Consider the following 14,364-nt stretch of genomic DNA (forward strand, 5'->3'; position numbering starts at 1 on the left):
TGTCCCACGTTCATTGGAGGTCACTTTGCTCTGGCATTATGAGATAGGGAGGAGAACGTTTCTCTGTCCAATCTCTCCACACCATGCACAATTTTATACTCCTCTACTTGCCAAATGAAAAAGCCCCTTCACATTCAGGCTAATTTCCTTCTTTTCCCTCTTCAGCGCCCCCTGCCATCTCCCAGGCTCCTGAAACCATTTCCCGGACCCGAGCCAGTACCGCCAGATTTGTCTGTAAAGCAGAAGGAGAGCCGCCTCCCAGCATCCTCTGGCTGAAGGACGGAGAGCCTCTCTTGTCCAAAGGACGGGTGAAGATGCAAAGCAGTGGGACCCTGGTGATCAACCAGATCGGGCTGGATGATGCTGGCTATTACCAGTGCATGGCAGAGAATCCCCTAGGCATGGCGTGCGCCACTGCCAGGCTGGTGGTGATTGTGCGGGAAGGTCTGCCCAGTGCTCCCAAGAGGGTGTCTGCCAGTTCCCTCTCCAGCACAACTGTTCTGGTATCCTGGGAGCGGCCGGAGTTCAACAGCGAGCAGATAATTGGCTTTTCACTCCATTACCAGAAAGCTTTGGGTACGTAACTTGTTTTGGCTCCCCCTCCCCATTAAATTGATTTGATTGCTTTCTGATCTGTACAAACTGCAGTCAACCATATATCCCCCCCCCAAAAAATTAAAATTTAGTTTTTAAAGATCCAAACACTAGCCACAAATCTGCACCTTGCATGTAAAGCAGTATTATACCATGTTAAAAAATCCTGGCTTCCCCATAGCATTTACTAAAAAAAATCCAAATGTGCCCACAGGCCAAAAAAGGTTGCTGACCCCCAGGGTGGGGGATGGTCATCATGTGTTCCTGCACTTCCATTGCCTAGTTTACCCTGCCCCCAATTTAAACAATCACAAACATTTTCACCCTGATTCTTACCAAACCAGACACTCTTTGGCTTCCCCTTCCTCCCATGATCAGTTCAAAAGCTGCTCTGCCACCTTTTTGATTTGGAATCAATCTGGATCCAGTCTGATCCCCTTTGGTCCAAGCGGATCCACTCTGGTTCACGTGCAACCCAGAGCACAGGCTTTTGCAGAGGTCCATCTTATCCCAAAATGTGCCCCCGTGCCTAACCAATCCAAACCCCTCCTCCAGGTACCGCTGTCTCCTCCGGAGTCCACACCCATTGAAACTACCAGCTGTGCCTGTCTAAGGGGCCACAGTCACACCATACATTTATTCCACTATTATTCCACTTTAGAGAGCCATGCTTCCCCCAAAGAATCCTGGGAAGTGTAGTTTGTGAAGGGTGCTGAGAGTTGTTCTCCTCACAGAGCTACAATTCCCAGAGTGGTTTAACAATCCCTTTTCCCAGGGAACTGTGGGGCTTGTACCTCTGGCATGGAAACAAAGGGTCTCCTACTAACTCTTAGCACTTTTCAGAGGGGCTGAATGTGTCCTTCGCGGCTTCTTTCTCTGGCCCTCAGGACTCTCCCGTCCCAAGGCCACAGCCCTCACCAGCCTGCTCCACACCTTCCTTGAGTGCTTTTGCCAGACATGCATGTGCCCTTGATTAAAGCGTCTTGTTTGTCTGGATGGGGAATATTGGGAGGGGGTTGCACTGAAACCTCTGACTTGTGTGTGGCTGGAATGTGGCCTACTGAGCTAAGGTGAAAGTCACACTCATTGCTCTGCCCACTTTTCGTCTGGCCCCACTCACCACTGGTATGTGGCCCCCAGAAGGGAGAAAAGGTGGCTCTTGGGCTGAAAAAGATTTCCCCACCCCTGATTTAGGATTTCGGAGGGTTAGGTGAATCAGTTAACCCTTAGCACGTTTTTACGGCCCTTCTGTTTGATGATTGTGAAGAGCACGGTAGGAAGGTCAGAGTCCTCCTTTCCTGCCCTGTATCTCCCATTTCCTTGTATGTGTAGGAAAGATTTTCTCATATTCTGGATTAAATGGCAATGTTTTCCGTCGCAGTTTGTATCGTGGAGTGGATGGTGGAAACGAAAGCGTCATGCTAACCCCCTATGCCTGTACGGTCATGCTAGGTACCCTTTTAATGCTATTGGGGCCTCTGTTACCCATTTAGTTTTCGTTTGCATAGACAAGATCATACGCTTGAGCAGAGATGGAAAGTTCTGTCAATTTTGGTTCCGTTAGTTCCAATCGTAAATTCAGTTCTCCACCTTTCTGCAGCAATTTGCCATTTTTTAAAAAAAGAATCCTTATGAAAATTCTCCAGCTTTTTAGAGCACTTCTCCTAATAAACACATTTTTGCTGGCAGTTTTAGCACATTTCTGCAAGTGATTTCTCATCATATTGTATGTTATTTTCCACTCATATTCATTTTTATGCACACTGTCCCCCAACATATGCATTTTTGTAAACATTGGTTGGCGAGCTGTGTTGCAACACCGACATTTTGAAGGTTGGCTGTGTTTCAGTTTCCCTATCATTTTGGACAGTGCGAATTTGATAGATTTAGTGTGCAATTTCTCTTCCATCCCTCCTCTTGAGCTGCAAATTAATTAGTGCAGAATTTACTCTCCCCCCCCCAATCTCCCCTCTGGCCATTCTTTACACATTGCCAGAAATCTGGGTTGAGACCCTGTTTGCATTGAAAGGGTTGGGGCAGCCCTGATGTTTGTTGAAAAACAAACCATCATGATAGATTCGCAGGACCTTCTTGCGAGCTGCTTGCAAGAAGCTACTGCAAAGGAAGGACAAAAAACTTTCTCCTCTTTTTTTGTCTGACAGCGTTGTGTACCCTCTCTAGGCACCGATAACGTGGAGTACCAGTTTGCGGTGAATAACGACACAACCGAGTTCCAGGTCAAAGACCTGGAGCCGAACACCAACTACGTTTTCTACGTGGTGGCCTACTCGCAGCTTGGAGCCAGCCAGACCTCTTCTTCCATAAACGTACAGACATTGGAAGATGGTTCGTAGAATAGGAGTAGAAGGAACTCCCCGCCCCAAATTCTTCCTAGGCCCCGTTATTGTGTGTGTGTGTGTGTGTAGCAGTGAAAAGTATTGTGATATGAAGGGATTCCTCTAATTTGTGTTAGTAATTAGGTGAGGTTAACACAATTTGACATTGTTTTCTTGAACCCGGGACATGCCAAACAGCTGATGAGACTGTGGCAGCAACTAGAAGGAGGGCGCTGGAGAAATGTGAAGCCCCTGATCCCCAGTTGCATGTAGCTTGGTAGCTTCCAAGCCGGGCAGGGCTAGTTTCCAGGCAGGCCTCTCTTTTTTTTAGAAATAATCACCCTGCATTGGTGTTGGAAAACACTTCCGTGTGAAAGGAGAATAGCTGGCTTTCGTCTTCTATGGGAAATAGGCCCGCTGAGGGAATTGCAGAGTGTGTTCCTGAAATAGTGGAGCCCTCCAAGTTCAAGGGCGATTTCCCCCTGCCAAGAGGGTGGTGTTATACCCGTTTCCTTTGTGATGAGCGGGAGTCACTGCTTTTGTTGCCTTCCCCAGTTCCCAGCGCAGCTCCACAGCTGTCTCTTTCCAGCACAACCCCGATGGACATCAAGGTGACTTGGCTGCCTCTCCCTCCGGAACTCAGCAGTGGGCGGATCACCAAATACAAAATTGACTACGCCCCCCTCAAGGAAGGTAAGGATTCTGGTGGCAAGAGGCAGGGCAAGAAGGCAGCAGTTTCCGTCCCGTCCTGTGTTTGTTGCAGCTGGGGTTTCTTTTCTGCTACAGTTGAGCTTCTACTAAAATCTACGTTGTTCGTCTCACTGCTATGGCCAAAGCTTGTGTAATTAATTACACAAATTTCAATGGAAGGGAAACATCGAAAACAATGCAGAAAATAACATAATAATTTATGTAACAATTACAGCCTAAAAAAAAGCATGATTGCGAATACCGCTCATAGTTGCTTGTGTGATTTCCATTCCTGGCTTTTAACAAACATGCGGATTCCAGGGTTTCCGTTTCTGATAGAATAGTCCAACATCTGTAGGTGCAACAGAGTCCGTGTCATTTGAGTGAAAAACTAAGGTGACAAAATCTGCTTGGACAGAACATCATTCTGGGGGACACAAAAAAGTTTTGATAAGATAGGAACATAGGAAAGTGCATTATACTGAGTTGGATCATTAGTCCATTTAGTTCAGTATTGCTAACACTGACTGGCAGTGGCTCTCCGGGATTTCAGGCGGTCGTACCTGGAGATGCTGGGGATTGAACTTGTAGCTTTCTGTATGCAAGCAAATGCTCTGCTACTGAGCTGCCGATCTTCCTTATGAATGGAATTCCTCTGGGGCAGGAGGGGATTGCAGCTCCTTTCCTTGACGACTTCTCTGTGTGACAAGGTATAATTTAGGAGCACTTCTGCCCACGACTTTGAGAGCCATGGGAGAGAACAGAAAACTAAGCCAGGGTTAGGAAACCTGTGACCCTTCAGATGCTGCTGGACTAACAACTCCTATCATCCCTGCCCAGTGGCCATGCTGACTGGGGCTGATGGAAGTTGGAGTCCCAACAACATCTGGAGGGTCAGAAGTTCCCCAAATTTGGATTGGAAAATAGACTGCCTTCAAGTCGATCCCGACTTATGGCTACCCTATGAATAGAGTTTTCATGGTAAGTGGTATTCAGAGGGGGTTTCCCATTGGCTCCCTCTGAGGCTAGTCCTCCCCACCTTGCCACAGCTGCACAAGCCAGCCCCTTCCTTGTCCGCAACTGCCAGCTGGGGGGCAACTGGCTCCTTGGGACTATGCAGCTTGCCCACGGCTGCACAGGTGGCAGGGCACATAACCCCTGAGCCACTCACTGTGGGGTGATCTTTAGCTGGCCCTTGACGCCCAGGAGACACGTGCAGGGATTTGAACTCACAGACTCTGGACTCCCAGCCAGGCTCTCCTCCCCACTGTGCTATACCAGCTGTTAAACTTGGATTAAGTGTTTCTAAAAGGACTTCGACTCCGTTTTTCTAACAGATCTGATTTCCTCAACCGAGGTTGGCACAAATGAGACACAACTCACTCTTTACGCCCTGCACCCTAATAAAATCTACAAAGTGCGCATTGCGGCAAGCACTAGCGCTGGCTATGGAGCCCCTTCGGAATGGACACAGCACCGCACTCCGGATAGAGACAATCAGACTCACGGTAGGTCGCTTCCTTTTTTACCTCAGGCTGCTTCCTTTAAGGTTAAGGCCAGCTCCTGGGAGGGCTTGGTAAGACATGGGCAATTCTGCATCTGCAAGTGCCATCAGGATCCAAGATGGGGGCGTCTGTGGAAGTGGAATCAGAAGGGGGAGGCATATAGCCAAGGAAGGGAAGTCTGAGATCAAGATAGCAATGAAATCCTGAGATTTGTTACTTTCTTTAATTTAAAATAGGTATATGCCACCCTTCGAGAGCAAGTGTGGTGTAGTGGTTAAGGCAGCCTTTCCCAACCGGTGTGCCTCCAGATGTTGTTGGACCACAACTCCCATCAGCCTCAGCCATTGGCAATGCTGGCTGAGGCTGATGGGAGTTGTGGTCCAACAACGTCTAGAGGCACACTGGTTGGGAAAGGGTGGGTTAAGGTGTTGGACTATGACCTGGGAAACCAGGTTTCAACTCCCCACATAGCCATGAAGCTCACTGGGTGACCTTGGGCCAGTCACTGCCTCTCAGCCTCGTGAAAACCCTCTTCATAGGGTCGCCATAAGTCGGAATCAACTTGAAGGCAGTACATTTACATTTATGCCACCCTTCATCACAATGGATTCCAGGATGGTTTACAGCTATATAAAACAGAGTAACCCAACCTGGTGCCCTCTTGATATTTTGGACTCCAAAATCCCATCAGCCCTAGCCAGCATCACCAATGAGTCAAGGATAAGAACATAAGAAGAGCCTGCAGGGCCCATCTAGTCCAGTGTCCACATTCTCACAGTGGCCAACCGTAGGAAACCCGCGAGCAGGACTTGAGTGCAAGAGCACTCTACCCTCCTGCGGTTGCCAGCAACTCATATTTGGAAGCACACTGCCCCGGACTGTGGAGGCAGAGCTAGTAGCCACTGAAGGCCTTTTCCTCCATGGATTTGTCTAATCCTCTTTTAAATCCCTCCAAGTTGGTGACCATCACTGCCTCTTGTGGGAGCGAATTCTGCATAATGGGAATTGCCATCCAAAGCATCTAGAGGGCACCACATTGGTTACCCCTTATATAAAAGAAGAAGGACCAGCTTAAAACACAACAACAACAACAACAACAGCAAGTGAAAACAGTTAAGCAGAAAAACCAATATAAAGATTTTTGTCTGAAAGATAACAATGCCAGGTAGACGTTTCTTTGGGGAAGGATTTCATAATCGGGGTGTCACGGACTTTACAACCACCTAGCTAGGAAGCACTCTGAGAAGGGCACCAGCAGATGACCTTAGAGCAGGGATGAGGAAACTCAGGCTGGGGGCCGAATGTGGCCCTGTCTGGCCCTCTGAACTCTCCCCAGGCCACACCCCTCACTGATCCTGCTTCGTATCCTGAGACTTTTTGCCGGAGCTGGAATATCTCCTTGAACTCTGATAATGCCTCTCACTTGTCCTGGATGGAGGATAGAGGGGGGGGTGTGTGTGTGTGTGTGTGTGTGTGTGTGTGTGTGTGTGTGTGTGTGTGTGTGTGTGTGTGTGTGTGTGTGTGTGTGTGTGTGTGTGTGTGTGTGTGTGTGTGTGTGTGTGTGTGTGTGTGTGTGTGTGTGTGTGTGTGTGTGTGTGTGTGTGTGTGTGTGTGTGTGTGTGTGTGTGTGTGTGTGTGTGTGTGTGTGTGTGTGTGTGTGTGTGTGTGTGTGTGTGTGTGTGTGTGTGTGTGTGTGTGTGTGTGTGTGTGTGTGTGTGTGTGTGTGTGTGAAACGAGCCTACTGTGCAAAGTTAAAATGTGCATGAATTGCTCCACCCACTTTTGCCTCTGGCTCTGCCCACCTCTGACATGTGGCCCTCAGAAGGATGCCGAGGAGAGAATGCGGCCCTCTGGTTGGAAAAGGTTCCCCACCCCTGCCTTGGAGTATGGACAGGTTGATGGAGGAATAGGTTCTCTTGCAAGAACTTTGGTCCCAAGCTATGTAAGACTTTGAACACAAGGACCAGCATCTTGAACGGAGTTGTACTTGGAGAGTCGGGGCAGTGCAGGGGAGGGGAGGTACAGATACAAAGGCCTGGAAAAAAACCAGAACAATTTGGGATTTTGTTTCTGTTTTGGGGGGGAGGGTTCTGTTCCTCTCCTCCTTTTTCATTGCTTGTTTTGGTGGGGAATAATTTTTTCCCCTGATTTTTTCCGGGGGTTTATGGGCCTTCACATCTCTAGCAGGGGAGCCAATTTGAAAAGAGAGAAGGCAAAAAAGGTAAGGAAAATAATTCTGTGCAAATTAATCTGAGCAGCCCGATTCTTGGAGCAATCTCTGCTGACGCTTCTTCCTTGCTTCCGCTAGTTCCGTTTGCCCCGACCGAGTTAAAAGTCCTAACGAAGATGGAGTCCCTCTTGGTGAGTTGGCAACCCCCAACCAACCACGCCCAGATTTCAGGCTACAAACTGTACTGCCGCGAAGTGGCCTCAGAGGAGACGAGTGAGGAGAACCCCTCTGAAGTCCCTCGGGACGACACTTGGGATGTTGGGCCAATCAAGCTGAAGAAGAAAGTCAAGCAGCATGAACTGACGGGGTTGGGTACGTTTCCTGCCTTCTCTTTGTTCCCAGGAACTGTTAACAGAGGTTGTCTCTGGTGAGAAGCCCTTAGTCCTGGCCCAAGCCCATTGGATTCAGACTCGGACTCGCTGATGTGTCTTTCTCAGTTATGTTTCACATGGAATTTCAGCTCAGAGCGTTTCATAGATGAGCTTACAGGCTACACAGGATTCTGCATCTCTACACAGCATGACTACTCATGCTAAGATGTTGTCTTAGCAAATGGACGTGCCCCTTGAGACCCTTTAAATAGGCTCAGGGTGGGCTTCCTATTTGCATGGGGAAGGTTTCTCAGAACAGGACTAGGTTAGCAAACTCATGCGAACAGGTTGAAAAACTGGTGCTATCTGTTTACACCAGTGCATCTGCTGGTGCGTCTTTGGCGATGGGGGTAGAAGGACTTCATCCTTCTAAATGGAATTAAGGAGATGGAGCTGCCCTTGTCTGCTGCTGAAGCCTTCTCCTGTTTCAGCCCCTCCCTCTACAACCCACTGGGTCCTTCCCCAGGATCCCAGTCCTCCTCCCCCTGATCACTCCACCAAGAACTCTCCACTGGGCCCATGACACCCTTCAAGGAGATCATTATCAGATCTGTATTGAGGTTGTACCCCCAAAACCCTCTAAACCAGCAAGGGGGGCAGCTTGCAGGCAAAGGACCACAGCCATTGGCCTAATTTCACGCAGGTGGTAAGGAGGGAGAAAACGGTGGCAGAGCGGACAAAGGAAGTGGCAGAATGAGAGAGAGAAAAATGGGTGCCCCACCCATGACTCGCTCCGGCCATGCCCTCCACTGGCACGTGGCCCTCAGGAGATTACCTCTAAGGGGATGTGGCCCTCAACAGGAAATTCTTGCTCTAAATGCTGTACCAAGTGAATACAGTTTTCCTAGCTGGAATAAATGGTGCTAGTTATAAAACTGCAGAATGCCTTAAGGACTGCCTGATCTCTTATACCCCTGCCTGATCACCGAGATCTTTGGAGGAGTCTCTGCTAGTGGTTCCCCACGGCTCAGATGCACGACTCATAACAGTTAAAAACCGTGCTTTCCGTGTAGTCGGCCCAAGCCTGTGGAACTGCCTCCCACCTGAGATTAGACAGGCACCCTCCTTGTTGAACTTCAGGTGCAGGACTAAGATTTGCGGCTGGCATTTTCAGGTAGCGTTTTGGTTTTATGATTTTTTCTTTTTAGCGTCTCATTTTCTGTTTGCTTTTTTGTAATCCACTTAGAAATGTGAACGATTAAGGAGCATATAAATGTCTTAAATAAATAGCTGAGCGAACTTTGCATAACATGTGCTGCTTGTGAGGTCCATCTCATATGCTGGTTTTTGAAGATGGTGGCATTTTAAGGCAGGGTCTAGATCAGGGTGGGGAACCTTTGGCCCTCCAGATGTTGCAGAACTACAATTCCCATCAGCCGCGCCAAGCATGGCCAGTGGCCAGGGATGTTGGGAGTTCAGCAACATCTGGAGGGCCAAAGGTTCCCCACACCTGCTCTAGAAAGAGCCCTTCCAGATGTTTGGGGCTACAAATCCGTGCTGGCTGGCCAATGGCAGAGGGGTGTGTGTCTGTGTAAAAAGGAGTTCTGCCAGGGAGCCAAACAGCTATTTTATCACCCACCCACCCCCAAAACCCTTCCCCACGTTAGGCATCTTAGGATAACTGGATTCCAGTTCCACCATCCTGTGGCTTGGGTAGGTAGAAATCCCTGCCAGACAGAGGAGGAAGGTGGCTTGGCGGTTGCTTAGCAACCACAGTGCATTTCTTCCTTGCGCCTTTGCCTGGGTCAGGCCTGAGGCCCAGCTGCCCTGGGTTTGGCTTGCGGCTGCAGAGAGCAGGCACCCCAAACGGAGAAACATTTGGCACCGGATCCCTCTTTTAAGCCCCTGGTCAGTGCTGAGACACTCCTTCACACATGCACACACACACGGCCACAGTCTGTTCCGCCTGCTGCCAAGTGTGTGTGGGTTTTTTCCAGAGCAGACAACCCCCCCCTTTTGCACCAGAGTTCTTGGGGGGGGGGCAGGAAAAGAAAATTAAATAAAATGACTAAAATCTTGGTTTTTTCCCCTTCCAGGTGCAAATGTGTGTTGTACAGCAGAAGAATCTTTTGATCCTCCCCCACCCCTCCTTGCAAGCCCCATGTGCTTTTCCTTGGCTGGGGTGGGGGGAGAGTGGCACCACTATTCCCCATTCCCTGCCCTCTCACAATCAAAGGGTGATAACTCTGGCACAGCTAAAAGGTGCTTTTGTAAAGGGCCGTATTGTGGCAGCGAAAGGAGTTGGCCGTTCCCTCCGCAGCAGGCTGTGAATAGGCACATCCTTAATTAGCAGAGCTTCGTCAGTGAAACCGACAAGGGGTGGCGGTGGGAAGGCCGTGTGGGGGAACGAGGAGCTGGGTGTCCAAAGAGAGAGTTGCCCCATTTCCCCTCTATTTGTAAACTTGGAGATGTTCAAGGCGTTCCCTTGAATAAGCAGATCTTATGAAAGAGAAGCAGGCAGGCTTTGGCACATCTCTTTTGGCGCTCCCTCCCTCTCCCCACAGCGCTTGGCTTGTGCTATGGCACAGCCAAAAGGGGATCTGGATCTGGCGGGAACACAGATTTCCCATTGCCTAAAGCTCCTTTGGGGCTGCAAGGCAGCCCGCACTGGACTCCCTTGAACGGTTGAAAGGGTTCAGGCAATTATTTAATTTGATTTTTTGTAATAAAAGACGCAGCAGCAGTTTGCCCTGTTTTTATGTTGGCAGCACATAATCAAAATGCTTCAAAGCTCTGCTCCAGGTTTGCTGTGTTTGAGAGGTGGGTCAGTGGGACCGTGGGGTGCAGTCTGCTGCACAGTTCCCCCCCCAGTAAGGGAACGCCAAAGGACATTTGCCTGGCACCATTTTTGAAGGAGGTCACTAAAGACTCACCCGGCACTTGATTTTAACTGGGCAGAGGGAGATGGATTTGGAAAGCCTGATTTTTTTAAAAAAATTGAAATGTATTGGTCACATTTGTATCCCACCTTTCCTCCAAGGAGTTCAAGTGTACATGCTTTTCCCTCTACCCATTTATCCTCACAACAACACTGTGAGGTAGCTTATAGACTGAGGGATTGTGACTGGCCCAAGCGCACACACACACACATCGCCCAGTTAGCTTCATGGCTGAGTGGAGATTTGAACCCTGATCTACTGAGTCCTGGTCTGACACTCTGACCATGACACAACACTAACTCATCCTGATTTTTGTTGTCAATTGCTCTGGTTTCTTTCTTTTTACTGATTGATGATCTTTTTTAAAAAATACATCCATAATTATTTTTATTTATTTATTTAATTAATTTATATCCCTCCCTTCCTCCCAGTAGGAGCCCAGGGTGGCAAACAAAATCATCATTAAAAACAGACTTCAAAATATATTAAAACAAAACATCTTTAAAAACATTTTTTTAAAAAAGCTTTTGAAACATCTTAAAAAGTAAATCCTTGCTTGGAACTTGCTATTACCAAAATAAATCAGTGGTCACTAGCCACAGTTGGCTTTAAGAAAGGGTTAATGCTGTCTGAGGCTGATCAAAGTGGCAGTCCAAAACATCTGGAGGGCATCTGGTTAGGGAAGTCTGGACTGGAACATGACAGCGAAATGGAGCCTCCCTGTACAAGAGCAGTATGCCTTCAGACACCAGACGATGGGGACATATGAGAGAGTAGAGCTGTCCACTGTCTGGAACAGGATGCTGGACTAGGCAGACCTTTTGTCTGGTCCAGCAAACCTCTTACTATGTCAGATACTCCTTTCATTGTTGCGAAGGAGCCCGTCCTCTTTGTCTGTTCCTTTTGCTCTTCTAAGCCAGATTGTGCTTTGCTTGCTTGACCCACTTGTTTATTTCTCTATTTACTCTGCCCAGTCCCAGGGAGGCTCTACGAGGTGAAGCTGGTGGCCTTCAATAAGCATGAAGATGGCTATGCGGCAGTGTGGAAGGGGAAGACCGAGAGAGCGCCTGTAACTGCAGCAGGTAGATGCCCCAGCCTACCTTTGACTGTTGCCTCAATGTTCGTGGATGATCTTCACACACACACACACACACACACAGAGAAAGAGAGAGAGAGAGCGCAGCTATCACCAACCTGGTGACCTCCAGGTGTTTAGGACTAAAGCTCCCATCAGCCAGCACAGTTGTGCAATTCTGCCTCCCAGCTGACTTCCTCAATGTTCTGTGGCTCAACTGACTGCAAAATTCTATTAACTTTTGCCAAACTGGGGCCCTCCAGATGCTTTGGACTGCACTTCCCATCAGCCGCAGCCAGTACAGCCTATGGGTAGCACACAAGCAAGACACAAGTGCAATATTTCATTTCATTTATCCCACCATTTTCTCTCACTGTTGTTCCTTGCCAGGAGGCATTCAAAGACATCCCGCCTCTGGTTCTGGAGATAGGATATAACCATCATAATGAGTGTGCTCTAGAGAGGGCTCCGACAGCAGGTATAGCACAGTGGGGAGGAGAGCCTCGCTGGGAGTCCAGAGTCTGTGAGTTCAAATCCCTGCTTGTGTCTCCTGGTCGTCAAGGGCCAGCTAAAGATCACCCCCACAGCGAGCCGTTCAGGGGTTACGTGCCTTGCCACCTGGGCAGCCGTGGGCAAGCTGCAGAGTCCCAAGGAGCCCAGTTGCCCCCCAGCTGGCAGTTGCGGACAAGGAAGGGGCTGGCTTGTGCAGCTGTGGCAAGCTGAGCAGGCCCTTGCCAGCTGGGGAGGACTAGCCTCAGAGGGAGGCAATAGGAAACCCCCTCTGAATTCGGCTTACCCTGAACACCCTATTCATAGGGCAGCCATAAGTCAGGATCGACTTGAAGGCAGGCCAGTTCCATTTTTTCAGAGAGGGCTCCAGTATCCGCTGTTGGTCACTGCCCCTTCCCAAGTCTAACAAAAGTGCGTGTGTGTGTATTGGGGGGGGGAATTGCTTTGTTTAGCACAGTCTTCCCCAGCCTGGTGCCCTCCAGATGTTTTGCTATTTATTTATGCATTTATTTAAGGCATTTATATATGTCTTTTCGCGCGGACCTCACAAAGCAGTTTACATTTATTTATTTATACAAAATATTTCTGTACCGCTGTTCATTTAAAACAAAACAAAAACCCAAAGGGTTTTTACAACATATATATAAACAGAGAATAACACCATATAAAATTTAAAATCAGAAATCACTAACTATTATAGAAATATGCTGTCTCGGTTGCCTGCATAAGGCTGTTGACATAGAGAAGCTTTCAGTGAGCGTTTAAAAATCAGAATAGAAGGTGCCTGCTGAATTTCTATTGGCAGACATTCCATAGGACTGGGATGATGACACTAAAGGGTCGGGTTTTTGTTGTCAGATGAGCCTCTCCAACTCTGGGGACAACCAGTGATGTTCTGGCAGATAGCCTCAGCAATTGAGCTGGGCTATAAGGGTTCAGATGGTCCCTAAGGTACCCCAGACCTAAGTTATGCAGAGCTTTTGAAATTAATACAAGGACCTTGAACCTGGCTCAGTAGTGGATGGGTAGCCAGTGCAGATGTTGTAAGAGTAATGTCACATGTTGGCCATGTGCTACCATCAGTAGACTGGCCACTGCATTTTGCACCAGCTGGAGCTTCGGAACCAGGCTCAAGCAATGCCCTACGTAGAGCTCATTGCAGTAATCCAGCCTCGAGGTTGCTAACGCGTGGACTACAGTGGTCGGGCTATCATTGTCCAATACCACAATACCTGATGGAACGCCTCTCCCAATACAAACCCACCCGTACACTACGTTCAAGATCAAAGGCCCTCCTCCGGGGGCCTACTCCGAGGGAAGCTCGGAGGGTGGCAACAAGGGAGAGGGCCTTCTCAGTGGTGGTCCCCAAATTATGGAATGATCTTTCTGACGAGGTGTGCCTGGCGGCAACACTGTTATCTTTCCAGCGCCAGGTCAAGACTGCCCTCCCAGGCATTTTAGCATGTGTTTTATATTGTTTTAAATTTTTAAATTGTTTTTTAAAAGATGTATCTTGAATTGTATTTGTTTTTAGTTACTGTAAACCGCCCAGAGAGCTTCGGCTATGGGGCGGTATACAAGTATAATAAATAAATAAATAAATAGATAGATAGATAGCAAAGCTGGTAAAAGGCACTCCTAGCCACAGAGGATACTTGGAGCTTGAGTGACAAAAGATGTATCCAGGAGTACCTTAGATGTTTTGGACTACAATTCCCATCAGCCCCGGACAGCATGGCCAATAGTCAGGGGTGATGGAAGAACGATCACCCAAAATATCTGGGGGGCACCAGTTCAGGAAGTCTGGTATTGCATAAGCAATGCAGGCTGCAAAAATGTTCTTGGCAGCCTTGCTTTAGTGGAATTACTCGGGATGGATTGAGTCATAAAAATGTGCTTCAGCTGCTCATATTTCTGTTGGGAGTTTTGGATTTATGGTCCGAATTGGTTTGCTGCCCCTTGGTGATATTGTAAGCTGTGCCTTTTTACTTCTTGTAAGCTGCTCTGTTGGGTCAAAAAAGAGAGGTGTTTCTTTTTTTAAAAAAAGAACTTAAAACTACATTGTTCTAAAACATTTGCTTTAGGATGGAGTGCACACAACACTACTCAGATACACTCAGGCATATAATTAAAGGTACAACCTGAGAGTAAGGCCTATTGAACTAAGTGGGACT

General features: G+C 48.2%; 1 protein-coding gene across 3 annotated transcripts in view; it reads left to right on the forward strand.

Moving 5' to 3' along the window:
• Nucleotides 1-14,364, forward strand: part of IGDCC4 (immunoglobulin superfamily DCC subclass member 4) — a 73,566-nt gene that overhangs the window by 40,376 nt on the left and 18,826 nt on the right. For all 3 annotated transcript variants that reach the window (XM_061595579.1, XM_061595580.1, XM_061595581.1), the window contains 6 exons: nucleotides 166-576; nucleotides 2,776-2,940; nucleotides 3,486-3,623; nucleotides 4,958-5,128; nucleotides 7,434-7,667; nucleotides 11,580-11,687. In XM_061595579.1, the coding sequence (XP_061451563.1) occupies nucleotides 166-576; nucleotides 2,776-2,940; nucleotides 3,486-3,623; nucleotides 4,958-5,128; nucleotides 7,434-7,667; nucleotides 11,580-11,687 (1,227 nt within the window). The remainder of the gene's footprint in view (nucleotides 1-165; nucleotides 577-2,775; nucleotides 2,941-3,485; nucleotides 3,624-4,957; nucleotides 5,129-7,433; nucleotides 7,668-11,579; nucleotides 11,688-14,364) is intronic.

The sequence above is a fragment of the Rhineura floridana genome, chromosome 14, assembly GCF_030035675.1.
Source record: "Rhineura floridana isolate rRhiFlo1 chromosome 14, rRhiFlo1.hap2, whole genome shotgun sequence".
Classification (NCBI taxonomy): domain Eukaryota; kingdom Metazoa; phylum Chordata; class Lepidosauria; order Squamata; family Rhineuridae; genus Rhineura; species Rhineura floridana.